General features: G+C 39.0%; 1 protein-coding gene and 1 pseudogene across 2 annotated transcripts in view; one reads left to right on the top strand and one right to left on the bottom strand.

Annotated features, from left to right (window-relative positions):
- Positions 1 to 22821, bottom strand: part of NR2C2 (nuclear receptor subfamily 2 group C member 2) — a gene marked incomplete at its 5' end in the record, with an annotated part of 74802 nt that overhangs the window by 41252 nt on the left and 10729 nt on the right. The window contains one exon of the mRNA XM_080797516.1: positions 4112 to 4222. Coding sequence (XP_080653642.1) covers positions 4112 to 4222 — 111 coding nt within the window. The remainder of the gene's footprint in view (positions 1 to 4111; positions 4223 to 22821) is intronic.
- LOC308351299 (cytochrome c oxidase subunit 7C, mitochondrial-like) lies at positions 16911 to 22368 on the top strand (annotated as a pseudogene). Its single transcript has 2 exons — positions 16911 to 16928; positions 22190 to 22368. The product of its transcript is annotated as a cytochrome c oxidase subunit 7C, mitochondrial-like (transcript).

The raw sequence follows: 22821 nt of genomic DNA, 5'->3' as shown, positions 1-22821 counted from the left end.
GGAGACATCAGAGTGAGAAAAGAAACGTCAGATGGCTGAGGACATGGAGAGGACAAAAAACAAGTACTGGAATTTAAGAAGGGATGTGCAGGAAGAAAGAGTAGTAGAAGAGAAAGAGGGAAGGAGGTGCTTTAAGAGTCCAAGTTAAGATTTCAAACTCTTGGGCGCCTGGGTGGCTCAGCGGGTTTAGCTGCTGCCTTTGGCTCAGGTCATGATCTCGGGGTCCTGGGATCGAGTCCCACATCAGGTTCTCTGCTCAGTGGGGAGCCTGCTTCCCTCTCTCTCTCTCTGCCTGCCTCTCTGGCTACTTGTGATCTCTGCCTGTCAAATAAATAAATAAATAAAATCTTTAAAAAAAGATGTCAAACTCTTAAAAAATATAGAATAGCAGAAGTCTTTCCTAGTAAAATGTGAAACTTCAATATATGAAGTAGATAAAACAAGTATTTTATCACATATTTTATAAGATCAAATTCAAACATTTCCTTAGGTCAAACACTGAATACAATGATACTCTCAAAACATAAATTTGAAATGGGGATTACAGAGGAGTATCTCAGGAAAACCTTAAAACACAAAGAAATGGCAAGAGAAGCTTTACACCAAAGTCTGCCCCAAACAATGAACATGGCAGTACATGTGAGCACACCAGTGATCTCCAGCATGTCAAATTTGGTATAGGACATGTTCAAGTGTGTTTTTCTTTTAATCTATCTTGACTGATTAAAAAGCTGGATTAAAAAATTTTTTTTGAACCTCATGTTTTTATTATGTGGGAAGCAATGAAGACAAAATTTACAAACTGCTGGCCTGGAAACATTGCATTATGATGAAAACTTACAAGATTTATTGAGAGGCTACCTTGTGATTGGATGGGTTTGATTAAGCCTCATTCTCAGACAACTGGGTGCTCTCCTATGGCTCTTCTTATCTCCCTATCTCCTTCCACAATCCCCACCCTAGACCTCTGTATCCCCAAAACAATGGCTCTGAACTCCAGCCTCAAGGTTACTTCCCCCAGCCTTACCACTTGGCCCCAAAGCCCTTTGCAGTCATTAGGATGAAAAGATACTGACAGATAAAAGTCTATGTTCCAGATCACTCTCTGCTGGCCTACATAACTAGATATGCTGATCTTGTGTTGACTGTCACATTATTGTTATTGAAAACAGTAACAAATCCTGGAATGGGAGAAAATAGCTATAAAGGACTTAAACCATGACAACCAATGACATTTTAGAATATGAAGTATGGATTAGATAATGGCATGTTTCAATAATAAATTCCCTGATTCTGAGAACTGTATTGTGATTATGTAAGAAAATGTCACTGTTCTTAGAAAATACAAACTGAAATATTTAGGGCAAAGAGGTATGATATCTCTATTCTCAAATGATTCCAAAAAATGTATGTACATTCACTTAGAATGTTAACAGCAAACAAATGGTGAATCTGGGTAGATATACAGGATTTCCATGTAAGTTTGAAATTATATAAAAATAAAACTTAAAAAAATTATAACTCAGTTGCTAACATCCGTATGTTTCCTGTAAGATTGCAAGCGCTTAATCCTTTTAAAATCCTATTAAATAGGTACCATTACTGTTGTCATTTTATAGCTATAGAGGTTACAGAAACTTTCTCCAGAGTCACATAGCTGAGTGGAGACAAGATTTGATCCTAAGGTTGTTCCATTCAGAGCCAAAGCTCTTCAATGTCACCCAGCCCTAACCACCTTATTATATAATCTTTCCTTCCCAACTTTATCACAGAAGCCACCATTTGGGTTCTAAGCATTGTTACTCATGAAAACATCATAGCACTTATTCTCTTCCCAGGCCTCAGGGTGTTGGAGATGCATCACTGAAGTCAGGGCTAGGAATGAAATACTTCATTGAAGCCATCAACACCAACATCAAGAACCAAAAAAAATCATCCTATAACCTTTATTTTCCTTAACAAAATAAAACAAACAAACAAAAAACAAACCTTGTAATATAGTCAATTCAGCTGCACTTAGGGTTATGTCCAATTTTACTGACAGTTCACAATGAAAAGATTTTAACTACATTCACTGTATATAAATTCATGCCAAAGGGTTATCTTCCCCAGAGAGACTAAAAGCTCGACACCAAGCATCTAATCTAGAAGACTTCTGTTCAAGGGACCTTATTGCATTGCATTCAAGCTGGGACAGCAGTGTCACCATGGGCCAAGCACCATGACCTGGGGATAGCCCACTGTAAGGAATGGGGTGCTAGAATGGGCCTTAGGAAAAGAGAGATTCTTTTCATACCAATATGGGGGGAAAGGTGTACTTTCTTGATACATACATTAGCTACTGACGGTCTCCAGGGGGACTTTCTATGTTCTCATTTGCTCTCAGATGGTTGTGAGCCCAAGATGTATATAGGCTATGATTAAATGCAGTAGGTCCTTTCCCAGAATTGGGAGGGTTATGTAGGCAGAATTCTAACACATACCCCACAAAACGATAAAGGACCCATTTTCAAGTCACAATGAGCAAACAAGAACAAAATAAAAGAGAAAAAAATAGTTTAGCTACAGAGTTCGTAATTCTGAGAGCCCATTACTTTTGAATTTCCAAACACTCAGATACATGTTTCCTACTGGTGTGAAGTTAAAATGACTTATATGAGCATCAGTATTTATGATAAAATATTATGCAGTACAGACATAATGGGAATATAATCTTTTTTTTTTTTTAAGATTTTATTTATTTATTTGACAGACAGATCACCAGCAGGCAGAGAGGCAGGCAGAGAGGGGGAAGCAGGCTCCCTGCTGAGCAGAGAGCCCGATGCAGGGCTCCATCCCAGCACCCTGGGATCATGACCTGAGCCAAAGGCAGAGGCTTTAACCCACTGAGCCACCCAGGTGCCCCCAGGGAATATAATCTTTAACTTCTTTCATTTTACTTATTAGAGCTCTTCTATGTTCAGTTTATAATAGGTAGTCCAAAAAAAAAAATCACAAAATCACTTTTAAGAGTGGGTTAACATTATAGAAATTATCTAGTTACGATATCATCCTGTTCAAGTATACCAAGCTTGGAATAAACTGTGAATGAAGCAATCCTTTTATTTATTCACTCAAATTACTGTCCACCCTGGTAGTCTCTCAAATTCATTATGTAACTAATATTTTTTCTGCCATTTATCTTCTTTTTTTTTTTTGGTTTGGCCTTTTGATTCAGCTTGTTGAGGTAACTTTGAATCTTTAATCTGCCTGGGTGGCTCAGTGGGTTAAGCCTCTGCCTTTGGCTCAGGTCATGATCTCAGGGTCCTGGGATCGAGCCCCGCATCGGGCTCTCTGCTCAGCGGGGATCCTGCTTCCCCCCGCTCTCTCTCTGCCTGCCTCTCTGCCTACTTGTAATCTCTGTCAAATAAATAAAATCTTAAAAAAAAAATGTGTGTCATCAACATGTTATCCCTTCCTCCCAACTTCTTGATCATGATTTCAATACACATATCTCTCCTTCTTCAATGGGCCAGAGGCAGGTTCAGAACCTGGGGAAGACTAAACCTATCATAAGTGAATACTAAATAGTTAGTAACAATAATACTAGCAATAATTATTGCATAGATAATTGGTACATACTGAACATTAGTATGTGCCAATCACTGTTCTAAGCACTTTATAAGCAATATCCCATTGATTCCTCACAATAACTTTGTGAGGTTTAAATACATTTTCTAAATGAAAAAAAGTAAGGCATGGAAAAGTTAATTTTCAAGATCAAAATAGCTAAAAAGTTGGGCACCGAATTTGACTTCAAGTGGCGACCCATACACTTAACTACTAGGACATACTGCCTCTCAAAATGGAAGCATGTAAGTAATTAATTGGCACATTGATCCCAATAGTTTCAAGCAACAGTTTAGACTTTTGCATTTAAAGTAAGTTAGTTCAATCAATGTAGACTTTCTCTGTTTTAGTTTTTAAAGAATAAATGAGGTTGTATTGTACTTGATGCCCAAGAGGCACAACTCTTCAGTGAAATCCCGTGGCAGGTTTGTCTGGAAAGGATTCAGAATGCAGGACTACCTTTGGGCAGGTGGCTGGAACCAAGTGGGATTGGTGCAGGTACCTGAATTCGCTGAGGTGAAGCTACCGCAGAGTCGGTGGAGATTATCTGGATGCGCGGGGAGGGGCTGGTCATCCCTGGAGATTCCGGCCGAGAGGTCTGTGTCCGTGGTACCTATTGGGGGGGCGGGAAGTGGACTGGATCACAAGGTAGCTCAGAAAAATGCCCAGTAGTCAGAAGACATGAACAGACATTTCTGCAAAGAAGACATGGCCAACAGACACATGAAAAAGTGCTCAACATCACTCAGCATCAAAGAAATACAAATCAAAACCACAGTGAGATACCACCTCACACCAGCCAGAATGGCTAAAATTAACAAGTCAGGAAACGACATGTTGGCCAGGGTGTGGAGAAAGGGGAACCTTCCTATACTGTTGGTGGGAATGCAAGCTGGTGCAGCCACCCTGGAAAAATAGTACGAAGGTTCCTCAAAAAGTTGAAAATAGAGCTACCCTACAACTCAGTAATCGCACTACTCGGTATTTACCCTAAAGATAAAATGTAGTGATCCAAAGGGGCACGTGCACCCAAATGTTTATAGCAGCAATGTCCATAATAGCCAAAACTATGGAAAGAACCTAGATGTCCATCAACAGATGAATGGATAAAGAAGATGTTGTTACACACACCCACACACAATGGAATACTATGCAGCTATCCAAAGAAATGAAATCTTGCCATTTGCAACGATGCTGATGGAACTAGAGGGTATTATGCTGATTGAAGTAAGTCAATCAGAGAAAAACAATTATCATACAATCTCTCTGCTATGAGGAATTTGGGGGTCATGGGGTGTAGGGAGGGGAAAAAAATAAAACAAGATGGGACCGGGGAGGGAGACAAACCATAAGAGTCTCTTAATCTCCAGAAATAAACTGAGGGTTGCTGGGGGGTGGGGAGGAAGGGATAGGGTGGCTAGGTGATGGACACTGGGGAGGGTATGTGCTATGGTGAGTGCTGTGAATTGTGTTAGATGATTTACAGGCCTGTATTCCTGAAGCAAATAATACATTATATGTTAATAAAAAAAAAAAAAGAAAAATGCCCAGTGGTGGCTAGGGACCATGCTTCTCGCTTTCATTGTGGCTTTGAGTAATAAACTTGAGTAGTTCTGGTGTTTGGACTCAGAATGAAAAATTAATGAGATATTGCCACAGGATGGCTGTCTTAAGAAAATACAATCTTAAAAGAGCTATTTCTAATGTTGAAAATACAAAAACAAATACCCCACAAAACAAAAAAATTCCCAGAAAAAACACAGGAATTTCAAATCTGCTCTATACAACTTTAATAAATAGCTATAAAGCAACTTTTTAGAAATGATCTTTGAATGTTTTCACTCTCTCCAAAACCAGTTCTAAAACATTCCTTTAAGATGACAGTTTCCTGAAGAAAGGCTCTCATAGCACCATAGAGGATGGCAAAAAGAACCAGCACTACAATGAAAAACTACTTGTCCAAGAGTCCTGGTAATCCCCCAGTCCCACTGGGATGGTGCTGGGAAAAGGCCATCAATTATACAAAGGTCTGTAATTTAGTTAATACCCACCAAAGGCAAGGTTCAAGGTTCTGAGTGGTCATCTGGGCACCTGAAGTGGGCAGTTATTACTGCTCCTTGAATAAAAGCATATCATGGGGTGCCTGTTTGACTCAATCAGTTAAGTGACTGACTCTTCATTTCTGCTCAGGTCATGATCTCAGGATTAGGAGATCAAGCCCCACGTTGGCTCCACACTGTGCATGGAGATTGCTTAATTAAGATTCTCTCTTAAGAGGAGCCTGGGTGGCTTAGCCATTTAAGTGTCTGCCTTCTGCCCAGATCATGATTCCAGGGTCTTGGGATCAAGCCCCATGGAGGGCTCCTTGATCAGATCACAGGTGCTCAGTGGGGAGCCTGCTTCTCCCTCTCCTCCCCACACATGCTCTGTCACTCTCTCTGTCTCAAATAAATAAAATCTTAAAAAAAAAAAAGATTCTTAAGATTCTCCCCCCCTCCATTCGCACAAGCTTGCTCTCATTAAAAAAAAAAAAAAAAAAAGGTTGGGGCGCCTGGGTGGCTCAGTGGGTTAAAGCCTCTGCCTTCAGCTTGGGTCATGATCCCTCCTCTCTCTCTCTGTCTGCCTCTCTGCCTAGTTGTGATCTCTGTCTGTCAAATAAATAAAAATCTTAAAAAAAAAAAAGAGGTATATCAAGAACCAATGCTTTATAAACCCTTACAAAAAACGAGGGAACACTTCTCAATTCATTCTTTTGGTTACATATAACCAAAACTAGGCAAAGACATCACAAGAAAACTATAAACCAATATTCCTTATCCATATAGATGTAACAATCCTCAATAAGAAACTAGCAAACTGAATTCAGAGGCATATAAAAAATATATACTATAAGGACACCTGGGAGGCTCAGTTGGTTAAGCAGCTGCCTTCAGCTCAGGTCCTTACCCCAAGGGTCATGGATTTGAGTCCCACATCGGGCTCCTTGCTCATCAGGGAGCCTGCTTCTCTTTCTGCGTGCCACTCCCTCTGCTTGTGCTCTCTCACTCTCTACCCTCTCCCCCCAGCAAATAAATAAATAAATAAATTTTTTAAGATTTTATTTATTTATTTGACAGAGAGAGAGACAGTGAGAGAAGAAACACAAGCGGAGGAGTGGAAGAGGAAGAAGCAGGCTTCCCACTGAGTGGGGAGCCCAATGCGGGCCTCGATCCCAGAACCCCAGGATCATGACCTGAGCCAAAGGCAGACGGTTAACGACTGAACCACCCCGGCACCCCAAATAAATAAAGTCTTAAGGGGAAAAAAAAATGAAGTACTGACTCAAGCTACATTGTGGATGAACCTTGAAAACATACTGAGAGACCAGACATAAAAGGCTACAAATTGCTTGGTCTCATTGATATGAAATGTCCAGAATAAGCAAGTTAAACAAACCCCAAAGAACCCAGAAAGTAAATAGTGGTTGCCTATGGCTGGGGAATAAGGAAATGGGTAAGTGGGTGACACCTAAACGGTGTGAGAGTTTCTTTTTGTGTTAACGAAAAATATTCTGTAACAAGATAGTGGTGATGGCTACACAACCTTATGAATTAATAAAAGCCACAGAATTATGCTTGTATGATACGTGAATTATATCTTAATAGAGTTCCTAAATTTTTTTAGATGAATAAAATAAACAAATAGAAAATTATTTAAGGAGTCAGAATAAAGGTCACCTTTAGGGAGAGGGGTAGGAGCAGTAATTGGAAGGAGGAAGGAAATTTATTCTACCTTTTTTAAGAAAAATAATCTCCATGCCCAAGGTGAGGCTCAAACTCATGAGCCAGCCAGGCACCCCTCTATTCTGCTTGTAACCTGAGTAGTGTTTACATGGACATGATCTCTGTATGATAATTCATTGTGTCACACACTTATGAATTGTAAACTTATGTACACTAAAGTTTATTTAAAAGAATAACAGTATTCAGAAGTATGTATTAGGGTTTCAAAGAAGCTTTCTATGTGAATAAGGTGAAACAGACTGTTGTCCATGCTTCACTTGAACGTGCTATGTATCAACCCTGTGCTACCCTAGAGCTTGCTGCATGTTGGGTGTGCAGAACAATCAAAAGTGGTTCTGTCTTAGAGCATCTATTGGGGGAAGAAAGCTATAATGGACGCAGCACAGACTGGGTGCGAAGACTGCTTTCTGCCAACTTCTGTGTGGGCCACAGTTAAACTCTCCAGACTCTGGTTCCGTCACCTGTTAAAGGATATGCTTGTAAATTTTATGACTCCTTTTGTATGAGAAGCCCAAGGGCCTCTATGAATTTGCCTGAGAGGAGTATGGGTCACGTTGGCAATAGGCTCCCAGTAGCTCAGTAACAAATTTAGGTAAGATGAACAGCCCAAAATATCCCTTGAATTTAGCAGAGGAATGCTTAACTCTGGAGGTGACAGGTTAATGGGAGAACATTTAGGATCCCCTGCACCCTTGTGACCTTTAGGGAGAAGGTGTGTTCTAGTGGCACCAGGGGCAGTTTGATATGATCTGGCTTGAAGGCAAAGTGATGCCACGACAGGACTGCTCGGAAATTCTTGAAGCTATATGGATTCAGAGGCTGATATTATAAGTACATATCCAGGTGAGGAATCCACTTTTTTCTTTCCAGAAGTTTATTGCTGAGTATCATTTAGCACAGTAATAAAAAGCCAATTTGGTAATAGGACACAAAAATATTGATGCAAATTAGCTAGCAGGAGCATTTCCTTTCCATCCTTTCCTGCCTACCTTTTCAGTACCTGATGTTAGTCTTGGCCCTTTGCCTTAGCCTACTACTCCTTCAGTCCAGTCAAGTTGCAAAGGACAGGATCATTCGTTCCCAGGTGTGCCTTACATGCTGGCCAGAACACCTGCATTTTAGCAGGAAAATGGCTAGTCCAAAGGACTCAATTAAACCATGAGCAAGCAGGATGTGAAAGTATGTTTGGAAACACACCTTCCCGGGCATGGTCTCAGACTCACACTTAAAGGGTAAAATCATCTGTCCTGTTTTGCTTCTTTTCTGAAGTAAACTGCGCTGTCTGCCTTCAGCTCAAGTCATGCCAGAGTCCTGGGATAGAGTCCTGCATTGGGTTTCCTGCTCAGCAGGGAGTCTGCTTCTTCCTCCTCCTCTGCCTGCCACTCCCCTTGCTTGTGCACATGGCTGCTCTCTTTCTGTCAAATAAATAAATAAAATCTTAAAAAAAAAAGTTAATCATGCTTGCCCAACACACAAATGTTTACTGTCTAAAGAGTTTAATAAAAGCCCTTCTCCTCAGGCCAGCCCTTCCTGATCCCTCAAGTTGATATACAGGTCCTGTTCTGGGTGCTCCCAGCTCCTGCATCTTAGCACTCTCCACAAGGCACCTACCATAACTGCTTGGTTAAGCCAGCCTTAGCCATACTAAGGGCAGTATGAAACATGTCCTGTTTCTCCTTTTACTCCCCAGGCCAGGTTCATCTTAGGGCCACAATGATTGCTTAGTGAATGAACATTTATTAACTTCAGGAATGAGTAAGAATTCTGTTTTATAGTCCTTGATCCTGGGACTCTGCCTAGACCTTTTCTTCTTTTATTCCACTCTCCTAACTGTCTGCTAATTAGACATCCTACAGGTACTGTACAACACTTGCTTTGGCAGTTTATTACACAAACCCAAGGAGTACAGGCTTTCACTGACATACCTGGGTTTATGAGGCTGCTAGGAAAGTTCATACATTTTCACCCTGGAGTGAGAACCTTCTCTATTACATCCTAAGACGACATTGCTTTGGCACATTTTTTAAAGGAAAAAAATTCCTGGAAAAATTTCTGTGGTTTACATGCTGAAAGATGGACATCTAGGTTGAAGAGAAAGCCCACAGCATTGAGAAGCAAATATTAAGTTTCTAAATCTGTAATTTGTACCAAGTTCTGGCTGCAACATTCCCATGGGTTATTAATAGGGGAACCAAGTTCACACCCTGTGGGGGAAAAAAAAGATCATGCAGACCTAATATGTTACAAATCTCAACCACAAACTTCAGACTTCTAAACATTCCCAGTGAAACAATGAATAATATAAATACCTAAGTAGGGTAAAAGGTTTCAGCCAAGGGATACCTTCAGCCTGAACTGAAATGTACCACATCCTCCTTTTATTTTTATTTCAAAGGACCATTAAGTAATAAGTGTAGTGAAGGGTCAATGGGCAAAGAGTTAAACCCTCTTTGTGCAGGAACTTGCAGCATAGAGAGAAGAATCCACAGGAGGCTGCCGGCCTTGAAAGGGCTCATCTCTACCCTCACACAAAGGATTAGGGCCTTACAATGCCAGGGTGTTGTGTTCCTAAAAAATAAATTCTCCTGATGACTGGTAAGTTAGGCTCTTTTTTATACTGGAGTCAATAAAGGATTCAAATCGGAACATTGCAAAGTCAGCCTCATTTATATCAGAACTGATTAAACAGTTTTTAAATTTTCCAGCTGATAATATGCTTAAAAATATAAAATCACAGTCCTATATTTCTTGGCATGAAAACAAATATCCAAACAGTCAACAATCACTAACCACATTATGTAAAAACAATGAGGTGTTTAAGAGCAACTCCCTATTCATAAGCAGGTTAAATTGTTGAAAACAACAAACAAGCAAGCAGTTTTTGCCCCACCTGAATTAACCCCAGCATACTCAAATACAGGTTCCTATGAAGACATAATTTGCTAGGTGCTAAGCGTAGCAACACACACTAAATTAAATTCCTTCAAAATACAAAATAGGAGTCTAAATCCACTGCTATTTTACCAACTGCTCTAAAAACAAGTACCTATGAAATACACTGCATTACAAGGAGGCTTTCCCCAGAAACAGAATGAGAACAAAATTGCAGTCTTGTTTTTTTAGGACACTTAACACTTACCATGCCAATGGCTCCCTGCAGCTTTATTTACATTTTTCCTCAGCAACCTCCCAGGCCAGAGAGTCCAACCAAAAGGGCCAAGGGTTGGCTGGGGGAAACTCAGGCATTTGCTTTCAAACTGCCAGTAAATTCCATTCACCAAAACCAGACAGAGCTGTTTTAAAGATGCCCTCTCTCTGACCCTGCTTGCTGAAGGTCAAGTACACTATCACTCCCTGTAACCAAGGAAGCAAAATTGACATGTTCCTGCCGTTTCCCCAGCTGCTGAAGCAGTTTGTCTAATAATATGATTAATTGCTTCTAAGGAAGGTGTACTTTGCTTTACAAAGTTCTCCCTTCACCTAGATTGTTGCCTTTGCTAAATGAGCCATCCTCCTCCCCACTATCTTCACCGGTTTCCCCTTAAAGACCACCCTTCCTGAATTGAGAACTCCTGAGCAGGTTACCATGGAATCCAACCAACTCAAAACAATTTGAAAACTATAAAGAGTGGAGGGAAGATGTGAAGAATTCAGAAACACCATATTCTGCATATAGCATTTTGAACTTCACAGTACATCAAGACAACATTTTTGAAGATACAGGGTCTTTGCAAGTTGCTATTCTATTCAAAGGGAAGACAACATAATCTGTATTACATACAAAACAACCATAAGAATAACAGCACCGGGCTCCTTCAACAAATATTTTACTACACCCACCCAACATATGCCAGGCATGTGAATTCAGGTCAGAGTTCTTGCCTCTGCAGCCTCCCATTCTGGCAGGAAGGTGAGCTCATGCAGTCCTTGCAAATGAGGGCGCAGTAACCCGCCACTCAATGGCTTCAAGTCTCAATCTCAGCCCTCCCCCAAAGCCACAGAGGAAAGGGAGCTCCTGAGGTCACAGTTGAGGTGGGGCTATAACTAATACTCAGCACCGGTCTCTAAGCCAAACTGTAGCCTTCTATTTGACATGGGACCCACTACCTGTTTTAATATCTGGACAAAGAACTAATTTGAAGTGAATGCTGGCCAATCACCAAAACCAAAACAAATGAAAGCCTGAGGGGTATGGTGGTAAGAAGAAAAAGGCTTTATGGATATTTACCTTTATATAGGATGGGGGCGGGAGGGGGGGAGGGAACTGAGAAGAATGAAATTTTTAAAAATAAGTTCAGTGTTATAAATGATGAATTTCTACTCCACAAGTTCATACATGAACTTAAAATAATTTAATATGCCTTTTTTTTTTTTCCCCAGATTCTAGCATAAACCTAGGTGCTCCAACCCAAAAGGGAAAAATTAATCCAGGGGAGAAAAAAAGGATTTTCCTTTACAAAAAGGGAGACTAAAAGTCCCTGTACCTCAAGAACTATTGAAAGCTCTAAGAAAGATAACATTCAGTAAAGCCAATAGATGATGTGTAAAAGGAAAGATTATTATCAGGAAAAAAAAGCTCCAAGGCCCAACTGTTTAAGCAAACAGGTCTGCTCTTCTCATCATAAAGATCTGTTCATGCCCTCTGACCTGGTGATTCTACTTCTGGGAATTCATCTTATCCTAAACACGGAAATCCAAACTATTCTATATATAGAAATGGCTTTATCAGTGTGTGCTACTAAACTGTTTTTCTAGGGAATACAGAAATTCCCTCTCTCAAAGGTCCGGATGAAGTAGCGCCCACCTTTAACTGCAGAAGCACAAAATGGCAGATACTTGGAGGCCTCGCCTCCCTTGGAGGGCAGAGGGGTCAATCAGATGTTTAAGCCAAGACTTTACATTGGTAATAGGAGCCCCATGTCCAGCCTAGGCAGTGCTGTGGTGTACAGTCACAGCTTCACCGAACTGGCTCTTTTAGTGAGATTTGTGTGTAGTTCCTAGCTGCAAAGCTACTTTTCTAGCCTTCCTGGTAACTTTGTCAAGTTAATCCAATCCAATCCATCCTTCCTCACACATATTTTAACTCAATGTTTTTCATGAAGCCCATTTTTGTTTAAATCAGCAATAGTTTTGTTTTGTTTTTTAATCTATTTGATAAGAGCAAGTGAGAGAGCACAAGGCAGAGGGAGAAGGAGAAGCAGGCCTCCCACCATGCAGGGAGCCTGACCCAGGGCCTGATCCCAGCACCCAACCTCAGGCACCTCAGCAACAGCTGGTTTTTGTTATTCACTTTGGGCCCCTTGACTGGTAAAGAATGGATATGTTTAACCTAAAGGTCAGAAGCAACTGAAATGTCTCAAACTAGGAGATGGGTTATGTTATGCTCCCTTAATACAATACTATGTAGTTATGAAAAATGTTGGTTATCCAGCCTATGTAGCAACCCGTGGAAAGGATATTTACATTTATTCTGTAAAATAACATTCTGTGAAATCACACTACTAAGTTGTGTGCATGCTGTGATTACAACTGGATGACATGCATGTGAAAAAAAGACCAAAAATAAAATTTTAAAAAGATTTATTTGAGACAGAGCTCGTGCATGCATGCCTGGGGAGGGGCAAAGGGGAAGAGAGCGAATCCCAAGCAGACTCCCTGCTGAGCGTGGAACCTGACACAGGGCTCAATCTCATGACCCCCGAGATTATGGCCTGAGACAAAATTCAGAGACAGATACTTAACTGACTGAGTCACCCAGGTGCTCAATAATGAAATCTTAATATTGAGTACTTAACTGTGTTCTACACACTGGCAAGTTTTTAAACACTGGGAAGAAAACAGCGAATGAAACAAAGTTCCTGCCTTCTTGCACTTTACATCCTATTGTGACAAAGAAGTATATATGTTTGTCAGATAATGATGAGCACTTTGGAGAAAAGTAACAGTAAGAAGGATAAAGAGTGATAGAGGTAGAATGGTTATACAAGGAAGGGTTAAAGTGATAAAATGATAGTGAGAGATGTGTAAAATTGTAGAAACATGCCTTTCTTCTTTCCTTTTCAAATTTTCCAGACGTTTTAACACTTTTATAAAAATCAATTAAAAAAACCCTATTTCCAAAAGTTACCTTTTAAAACCAGCAAATATTGTTAGAATTTGGTATTATGAATGATCTTATTTTCCACCCCAAGTCCAAAATGAGTGTTCTTCATTTTAAAAAGAAAAACTCCTTTTCTACCCATTCAAGAAAATTTTTTTTCATAAGATGATATGAAACATTTTACTCTGAGAAGGAATTCTCCTTGCCTACCGAAGATACTTTAAAACCAGGCTATTTTTCTGTAATCACAAATCTAAACTGAATCATCCTGGTACGCAGCTAGTTACAGGGAAACTCATTACACTTTGAAGTCTAGCTCCTGTCTGGATGGCTTTGGACAAGTCCTGTAATTGTTCTAAGCCTTTGTTTACTCATTTGTGAAATTGACACTGATGCCTCTTACTTCACAGGATAATGGGAGGATTAAAATGAGGCAATAAAGTACAATACATTATATAAACACAGAGCGTTCCTATTATAATTTTGGAGGAAATTAAATGCATAGAGCTAAACCTATCACCCTATCACCCTAAGATGTTATCTCCTCCTATAGCAGATGTTCACTGTATATAGACAAAATGGTTTCATTTCTAATCCCCCATTTCCTGTGACCAATAAAAGGATACAATCTCCCAAGTCTTTTTAAAGTGTCAAACACTAAAGGTACACACCTCAAATGAAGTGAGATTTTTTTAAAAAGATTTTATTTTTTTATTTAACAGAGAGAGGGAGAGAGAGATCACAAGTAGGCAGAGAGGCAGCCAGAGAGAGGGGGGAAGCAGTATCCCTGCTGAGCAGAGAGCCCGATGTGGGGCTTGATGCCAGGACCCTGAGATCATGACCTGAGCCGAAGGCAGAGACTTAACCCACTGAGCCACCCAGGCGCCTCATGAAGTGAGATTTTAAGAAAGGAGATGTTTTCTAAGATAGAATGCTACTATTCTGTCCCAAGACATACATACCACAGGAAATTACTTTGACACATTACTTCCACGTAAGGTACATCATACTTACAAGGACATCATACTTCATTTTCTCCTTTTTGACAACTCCACTTGTCAACTTTCTCTTACCATACTAAAAGTAAGTCTAGTCTTATTACAATGCTAATTTTATTTTATTTTATTTTTAAAGAGAGGAACACAAACAGGGGAGTGGGAGAGGGAGAAGCAGGCTTCCCGATGTGCAAGGAGCCCGCCTGCTGGAGGCTCGGGGCTTGATCCCAGGACCCTAGGATCACGACCTAAGCCGAAGGCAGACGTTTAACGACTGAGCCACCCTGGCACTCCAACACTAATTTTATTCTAAGTCCACGGTCTGTATTTTATTTACAAAACAGCTTCATCTTCTTACTACTCTTAAGCCATAACTTGTAAGTATGTGAAACTATCTGAATTCTCCAATACACCTTCTATGAGGGCTGTGACTGAGCATTTACATGAAATACATATTACCTTACAATAAATTGCTTCTTTTACTTCTCTTGAAAATAGTTATTGTATACTGGTTTTTTAAAGTTATTTCTGTATGAATGGGTGTATTTAATATGAATATCACTTTGGTGTAGTAAAAGGGTCATTTAGAAATACTGCAATAAAAAGGGGGTACATTGTCTGAAGGAACTGAAAATCCCCAAAAGGAAAGGTCACAAAAGTATGCACTCAATGAGTACTTGCTGAATTAACAACTGAGTTTATCAGTGGCCCAGCTATTTCTTATACATAAGGTTATGTAATAGCTGTCAAAAACAAAAATACACCATAGAAGATAACATTCTGCCCAGAAAGATTTTGCCAGTGATTCTACTTCTAGTCTACAGAAATACACCCACATGTGAGCTCAAGGAGACATCATACACAAAGATGTTTGTGGCAGCACTATTTACGTCTGAGAAAATTTGGAAACAACTCAGAAATATGCTTCTAGGGCGCCTGGGTGGCTTAGGTGGTTAAGCAAACTGCCTTTGGCTCAGGTCATGATCCTGGAGTCCCTGGATCAAGTCCTACATCAGGCTCCCAGCTCCACGGGGAGTCTGCTCCTCCCTCTGATCTTCTCCCTTGCTCTCTCTCACTGTCTCTATCTCAAATAAATAAATAAAATCTTTTAAAAAAACGTGCTTCTACAGTGGAGCGGCTAAAGAGCTCTAATTTATGTAATACTTATGACAGCAAAAAGAATTATATAGATTTGAGCAGCAGGACTCTTGTATACTGCTGGTAGGAATATAAAATGGTGTAACTACTTTGGAAATCAATCACTGTATTTGAGACAAAGTGAAAAAAAGCAACTTGCAGAACATCTTATCTAGTGTGATTCCATTTACATTAAATTTAAAAACCTATATACAGCTGACCCTTGCAAAATATGGTTTTGAACTGCGTGAGTATATTTACATATGAATTTTTTTCAATAAATGCAGTGTGGTACTGTAAATGTATTTTCTTTTCCTTATGATTGTCATTTTCCCCAAATAAGTCTCAGTTTTAATAAGATCCTCTACATACATTTGCTACTGAAAATTTAAATACCAAATCAAAAAATTTTATTACAATTTTTGAAAACCAGAAAATCTAGCACATGCATGCTGCCCTAATTATGCTCTAACCAAACCACCCAAAGTCTTCTGTGTATTCCTTCTGCACAAGTTACTTGGCTTCCAGTTTGATGTTAGGTTTCATCTTCATGGCTTCAGGTTTCTCAAACACACATGCCAACACTCAAAACCTGTTAGTGTTTCCTTAGGTCAAATAAAAAAGTGGAAGTATACTGAAGTCATTCAAATGCAAACTACAGGATTCCTCACAAATTACTGGTATCAAGGCAGAAAAGATACAAAAAAGACAGCTTGTATCATAGAATATCAAAATATTGTACAGTTTGTCCTAATATAGAGCAGCTTTCCCAAACTGCTGCATAATGATCCTAAAATTACTAGCAAGAAGAAACAGTACAAGAATAAAGTTTATGTTTATACTGGCTATATGTCATAATTATTCTCCATGCTGGTATCCTCCGAAAGACCTTTATGATAGACAATAATGACAGGCAATAATCTTTCTACTCTTGATCCACCCTCAATTTCCTTCTGCTGTAGATCTTTTTGAAGCATGGGTTGCTGGTTGGTACTGCTGGTACTTAACCAATCATATCATCCTTTCCATCCTTTCTTTCCAAGCAGTTAGCAAAGTCCTTACTCTACCTTTAGTCCTGCTGCTGAGGATGAGGTCAAGGAGTTCCTGTGGCTTCTCTCTGACTTGCAGTTGGGGTGGATATTCTGATATAGGGGAAGGAGTTTGATACTAGGGTTCAGAGTCAATTTACTAAAGCTCTTTATTATACTTTCGAGACAGTTCGAGAGGCAGCTGAGCCTTCCTGGGAATTCTCTTCACTGGGCATCTGAGATGATCCTGGGGCCCAAGATGCAGAAAGCTGCTTTGGTAAATCCACTGAAAGCCTCTCTTTCTTTTTAAAAGAAGATTTATTTATTTACTAGAGAGAAAGCACAAGCAGGGAAGGATCAGAGGAAGGGAAACTGAAGCAGAACTCCCCAATAAGCACAAAACCCAATATGGAGTGTTCCCAAGACCCTGAGATTATGACCTGAGTAGAAAACAAAAGCTGGATGTTCAATTGGCTGAGCCACCCAGGCACCCCAGCCACTCGGGCACCCCTTCCTTATGATTATCTTTTAAAAAGACTTTATTTATTTATTTATTTGAGAGAGAGAGTGAGAGCACAAGTGCAGGGGGTGAGGGGCAGAGGGAGAAGACGACTCCCTGCTGAGCAGGAAACCTGGTACAGGGCTTGACCCTGGAACTCTAGGATCATGACCTGAGCTGAAGGCAGATACTTAACCAACTCAGCCACCCAGGCACCCCTCCTTATGATTTTCTTAATACCATTTTCTTTTCTCTAAATTATTTTCTTGTAAGAACATGATATATCATACATACAACACAAAGTATGTATGAATCAACTATTTTATGTTATTGATAAGGCATCCAGTCAACAGTAGGCTATTAGTAGTTGTTTTGGGGGAGTCAAAAATTATACAGACTTTCAACTGTGTGGAGGTTGGTGAGGCACCCATGTTGTTTAAGGATCAAATGTATCTCTGTAGTTATATATACACGGACATAAATACTCAGGAAAAAAAGCCTGGAAGGTAACACACCAAGTCTCAAGCTAAAACAAATTTCAAGAACTGCTATCATACAACCAGGTTTTCTGATTATATTGAGTTAAAAAAAAATTATAGAGGTGCCTAGGTGGCTCAGATAGTTAAGCTCTGGTCATGATCTCTGGGTCCTGGGATCAAGCCACATGTTGCGGGGGGGGGTGGTGCCTACTCAGCAGGGAGTCTGCTTCTCCCTCTCCTTTTGGCTCTCCCCCAAATTGTGCTTGCTTGCTCTCTCTCTCTCAAGTGAAAAAACAGAATCTTTTTTAAAAAATTACAAAAACTTAATTATAAAAATAAAACTCAGGGCACCTGGGTGGCTCAGTGGGTTAAAGCCTCTGCCTTTGGCTCAGGTCATGATCCCAGGGTCCTGGGATCGAGCCCGCATCGGGCTCTCTGCTCAGCGGGAAGTCTGCTTCCCCCTCTTTCTACACCTACCTGCGATCTCTGTATGTCAAATAAATAAATAAAATCTTTAAAAAAAAAAAAAAATAAACCATAAAATGGCCAGGAGAAAAAGGAGAAAAATCTGTGATCCTGAGTTAGGTAAAGATTTTGCTATGACATCAAGACCATAATTCATAAAATAAAAAAATTGATAAATTAGACTTCATCCAAATAAAAAATCTGTGTTCTTCAAAAGACACTGTTTAGAGAATGAAAAGATCAACAGATTATAAGAAAATATTTGGAAACCATGTATCTGAAGAGGACATACACCCAGAATACATAAAGAATTCTCAAAATTTATTTAAGAAAGTAAACAACTCAAAAAAATTGGCAAAAGATGTCAACAGATGAAAAATGATGTGGGGGTGCCTGGGTGGCTCAGTGGGTTAAGCCTCTGCCTTCAGCTCAGGTCATAATCTCAGGGTCCTGGGATGGAGCCCTGCATGGGGCTCTCTGCTCAGCAGGGAGCCTGTTCCCCCTCCACCTGCCTGCCTCTCTGCCTACTTGTGATTTCTCTCTGTCAAATAAATAAGTAAATAAATAAACAAAATCTTAAAAAAAAAAAGAAAAATGATATGCGGATGGCAAATATGCGCATGAAAGATACTCAACATTAGTCATTAGAGAAAGGCAAAGCAAAACCACAATGAGGAGCTAGTAGACATCAGAATGCCCAATATTAACAAGACTGACCATACCAAATACTGGCAAAGTTGTAGAGCAACTAGAACTCATATACAGCTGGTAGGAATATAAAATGGTACAACTACTTTGGAAATCACTTTGGCAGTTTCTTAAAAATTACCATATATGACCCAGCAAGTACACTCCTAGCTATCAATCCAAGAGAAATGAAAGCATACATTCTCATGAACATTTGTACAGAAACGTTCATGACATCTTTACTAGCAGTAGTCAAAAAAAGTAAACAGCTCAAATGTCTATCCATTTAGGATAAAAGTGTTTATTGAGGTCCCTGGGTGGCTCAGTCAGTTAAGCGTCCACCTTTTGATTTTGGCTCAAGCACGATATCAGGGTTTTGAGACTGAGCCCCATGCCAGGCTTCACACTCAGCGGGAAGTCTGCTTGAGATTCTCTCCCTCTTCTTCTCCCTCTGTCCACCCCCTCACTTCTGCACACATCTGTGTGTACACACACACTCTTTTTCAAATAAATTAATAAATCTTTAAAAAAATGTTTATCCATTCAGGATAAAAAAAATCACCTAGCAGTATTTCCATACAATGGATACACCATAAAAAAAAAATGAACTATTGATACATATAAGACATGGATGAGTCTGAAAATAATTATGCAAAATGAAAGAAGCCAGACAATAAGGGGTACATACTGTATGATTTCTTTCATAGAAAATTCTACAGAGTGCAAATCAATCTAAAACAACAGGAAGATAATCACTGGCTGCCTAGAAGTAGATATGGGTAGAGCTCTACTCAGAAGACAGTAGACAACTTAATGCTTATATTAGAAAAGATGACTGAGAAATCAGTAAGCTAAGATCCACCCTAAGGATTTAGAAAATAAAGTGCCAAAAATCATAAGGAAAAGAAAATAAATACTAAAATAAATACTAAATTAATTAGAGATAAAAGAATTCCCTCGTGAAACCAATAAGGAAGAAAGAAAGAGATGACACAAATAATGTTAATACTAGGAATGAAAAGGGTTATAACTAGAGTTGTCTCAAATATTAAAATATAAAACAAAGTTATTTTGTACAATGGTATGCCAATAAACTTGGAAACTTAAAAACAAATTCTTAGAAAAAAGATATAACTTATTAAAACCGAGTCAATTACAAGTAACAATTCTGAATAGTCCTTTTATTATTAAGGAAATCAAATATTCAAGAATTAAATATTAAATTAATATAATTAAATAATATAATATAGGAATATATGTTTATATATTTATACATAATATAAAATAAATATAAATATAATTAATAAATTAAATATTAAATAAATTAAATATGCCCTAATAGTTTTACTCACACATTCTACAGATATTCAAGAACCAAAAAATTTCAATTTTATATAAATTATCACAAAAAGTAGAAAAGGAAGGGACTTACTCCCAATTCCCTTTATGAGGCTATGCTAACCTTGATACCAAACTGTAAGACAAATTAAAAGTCAATCCTACTCATGAACACAGTTGGAAAATTCCTAAACAGAAAATTAGGAAATTGAGTCTACAATGTGTGTGTGTAAATCATGTCTGACATTAACCTCAGAATTAAGATGGGCTTAACATTACAAATCAATCTAATTCACCATAGTAATTGATCAAAAGAAATCATATGATCATCTTAGCAGGTGCTCCCCTCCCCCCGGAAAGGCGATAAAATCCAACTGGGATTTCCTCCATTTTCTCCAACTGGGAAAGGAGAGAATGCCTTTAACTGATAAAGAATAAAGGTTCATACAAACATCATATCTAATAATGAATTGTTGAAAGCATTCCTTTTAAGATGAGGAACAAGGCAATGCCACCTGTTACTGCTATTCAACACTGTATTGGAGATCTTAGCCAGGATAGTAAGGCAAGACTAAAAACATAAGGATTAGAAAGAAAAAACAAAATCTAAATGAGCATATAGAGAAATTATCAGAATAAGAGAAAAACTGCTCAATCAAAAAAATTATAAACAAAATCACTTGCATTTCTATATACCAGCAAGAGTTGGAAAATAAGGGGCGTGTGGGTGCTCAGTGGGTTGGGCCTCTGCCTTCGGCTCAGGTCATGGTCTCAGGGTCCCGGGACTGAGCCCCACATCGGGCTCTCTGCTCAGTGGGAGCCTGCTTTCCTCCCCCGACCCCCACCTGCTTCTCTGCCTAGGTATGATCTCTCTCTCTGTCAAATAAATACATAAAATCTTTTAAAAAAAGGTTGGAAAATAAAAATTTTAATATACCTGCAAATAGCATTATAGAACATAAAGTATTAGGGAAGGAAATCAAATAAAAATATGCTGTATCTTTGAGAAAAAATAAAGAAAATAAGTAAATGGAAAGATCTGCCATCTTCATGGAAGTAAAAGAGTAATCCAAGGTTAAGTTATAAGATCATACGGGGTCAGGGGTTGATCTGATGCCATGTGTAAGCCCATATTGTTGGGGAACACAGAAAAAGCTAGTCCTTGGAGAGCTGGTAAAAAATGACTAGACTCTCAGAACAAAGCAAAGAGGAGTGATCATGTGGCCCCAGAAGGAGTTGGAGAGATGTTACCTGACAGCTTTCCAGTTCCCATGTAGCCTGGTCATACATCCTGAGATTCAATTCTGTGAGTACCCTTCCATCAAATCTCCTTTTTCCACTTTAAACAACTCTGAGTGTCACTGGTGCCAAGCATGCGCCCCCTCTTCCTTGCCTGGAGTGCATCCCACACCCAGATACTCACAAGGATCACTCTTACTTCATTTGGGTCTCCCTTTAAACATCACCTTCACTCTTCCTGGAAGAGTCTTCCCTGAATGTGCTTAGACAGTAACTCCTGTCACTTTCTATCTCTTTACTTTTCTTTATAGCACTTAACTGCTCTCTTGATATTTTACTTTTGTTTAGATGTTCATTTACTGCTTCCAAGAGAAGCTTCATGTGAGCAGAATGCTTGTCTCAAAAACCTAGCACAGCACACTGTAAGCACTCCTTAACTACTTGTTGAATGGATAAATGAATATTTTTGGAGCACCCAGAAGCCCATCAATGAACAATTACAATTTACTTTACTAGTAGTACTTTCCCTGACATCCAGTTAAATACAGCAAATACTCACATGCATTTATCATCTCTATTTCTTTACCAAATCACTTTTAAGTTATAAGTAAGGGATTAAAAAAAAACGTACAGACCCACAAGGACAAAGAGGATAGTCAGGAAGGTGACAGTGGATCACAAATACTAACAAACTTCAGGAAGATGGAAAGTAGAAGGTGGAATGGAAACCAACTCAGTGAGAGGAGGAAGACTTGGTGTGGTGCTGTCATTTCTTCCATCTTGGGTCTCTGAGCCTTTCATAGAACTTCCAATAGCACTATGTTGGGATAGAGCATCTGGAGGTTCACAAATTCTGTGGTCTGCAGGAGCTGCTGTGAGGAGGACCCTGAGAAGCGTTTTCCATTTTCAGTGGGAAACATGTGGTTACTAGTTATAATGACTGTGTACTTTGGATCTGGATTTGTTGCATCTTTTTTTTTATAGTAAGACACCAACTACTTAAGAAATAAGGATGTTTTAATTAATCCATTAAACAGATGTGAAAAGGAGCATTTCAAAATCTCCTTGAAAAATGGATCAAACTCTTGAATTCAAAATACTCAGTATGTTTATAAATAAACTTTTAGCATGAATCGTTAAATGCCTTTTCTTTGAAACATGGAATATAATAATTGTGCCTACATTTTTATTTGGGAAATATTCCAATATTTGGTAGAAAACTGTGTGCAATTTAGCTTGTTTCTTGGTTTTAAATTTTGAGATTTTATTTAATTTTTGATTACTAGGTTTGGACCTTGTTGGTAATTTATACTATAAAAAATGCAAACCTGACTTTTGTCCCATAGTAATTTTTTTTAATTGAAAAAAAGGAAGGTGTTTTTAGTCTTCTTTATTTGAAGCAGTAAAACTGTTATCTTCTTCATGAGTGATAATTAGTTTATCGTGAGGAAAACCAATTGTGT

Source organism: Martes martes (genome assembly GCF_963455335.1).
Source record: "Martes martes genome assembly, chromosome: 1".
NCBI classification, from domain to species: Eukaryota; Metazoa; Chordata; class Mammalia; order Carnivora; family Mustelidae; genus Martes; species Martes martes.
The sequence above is the reverse complement of the archived record's forward strand: the minus strand, read 5'-3'. Positions and strand labels throughout refer to the sequence as shown.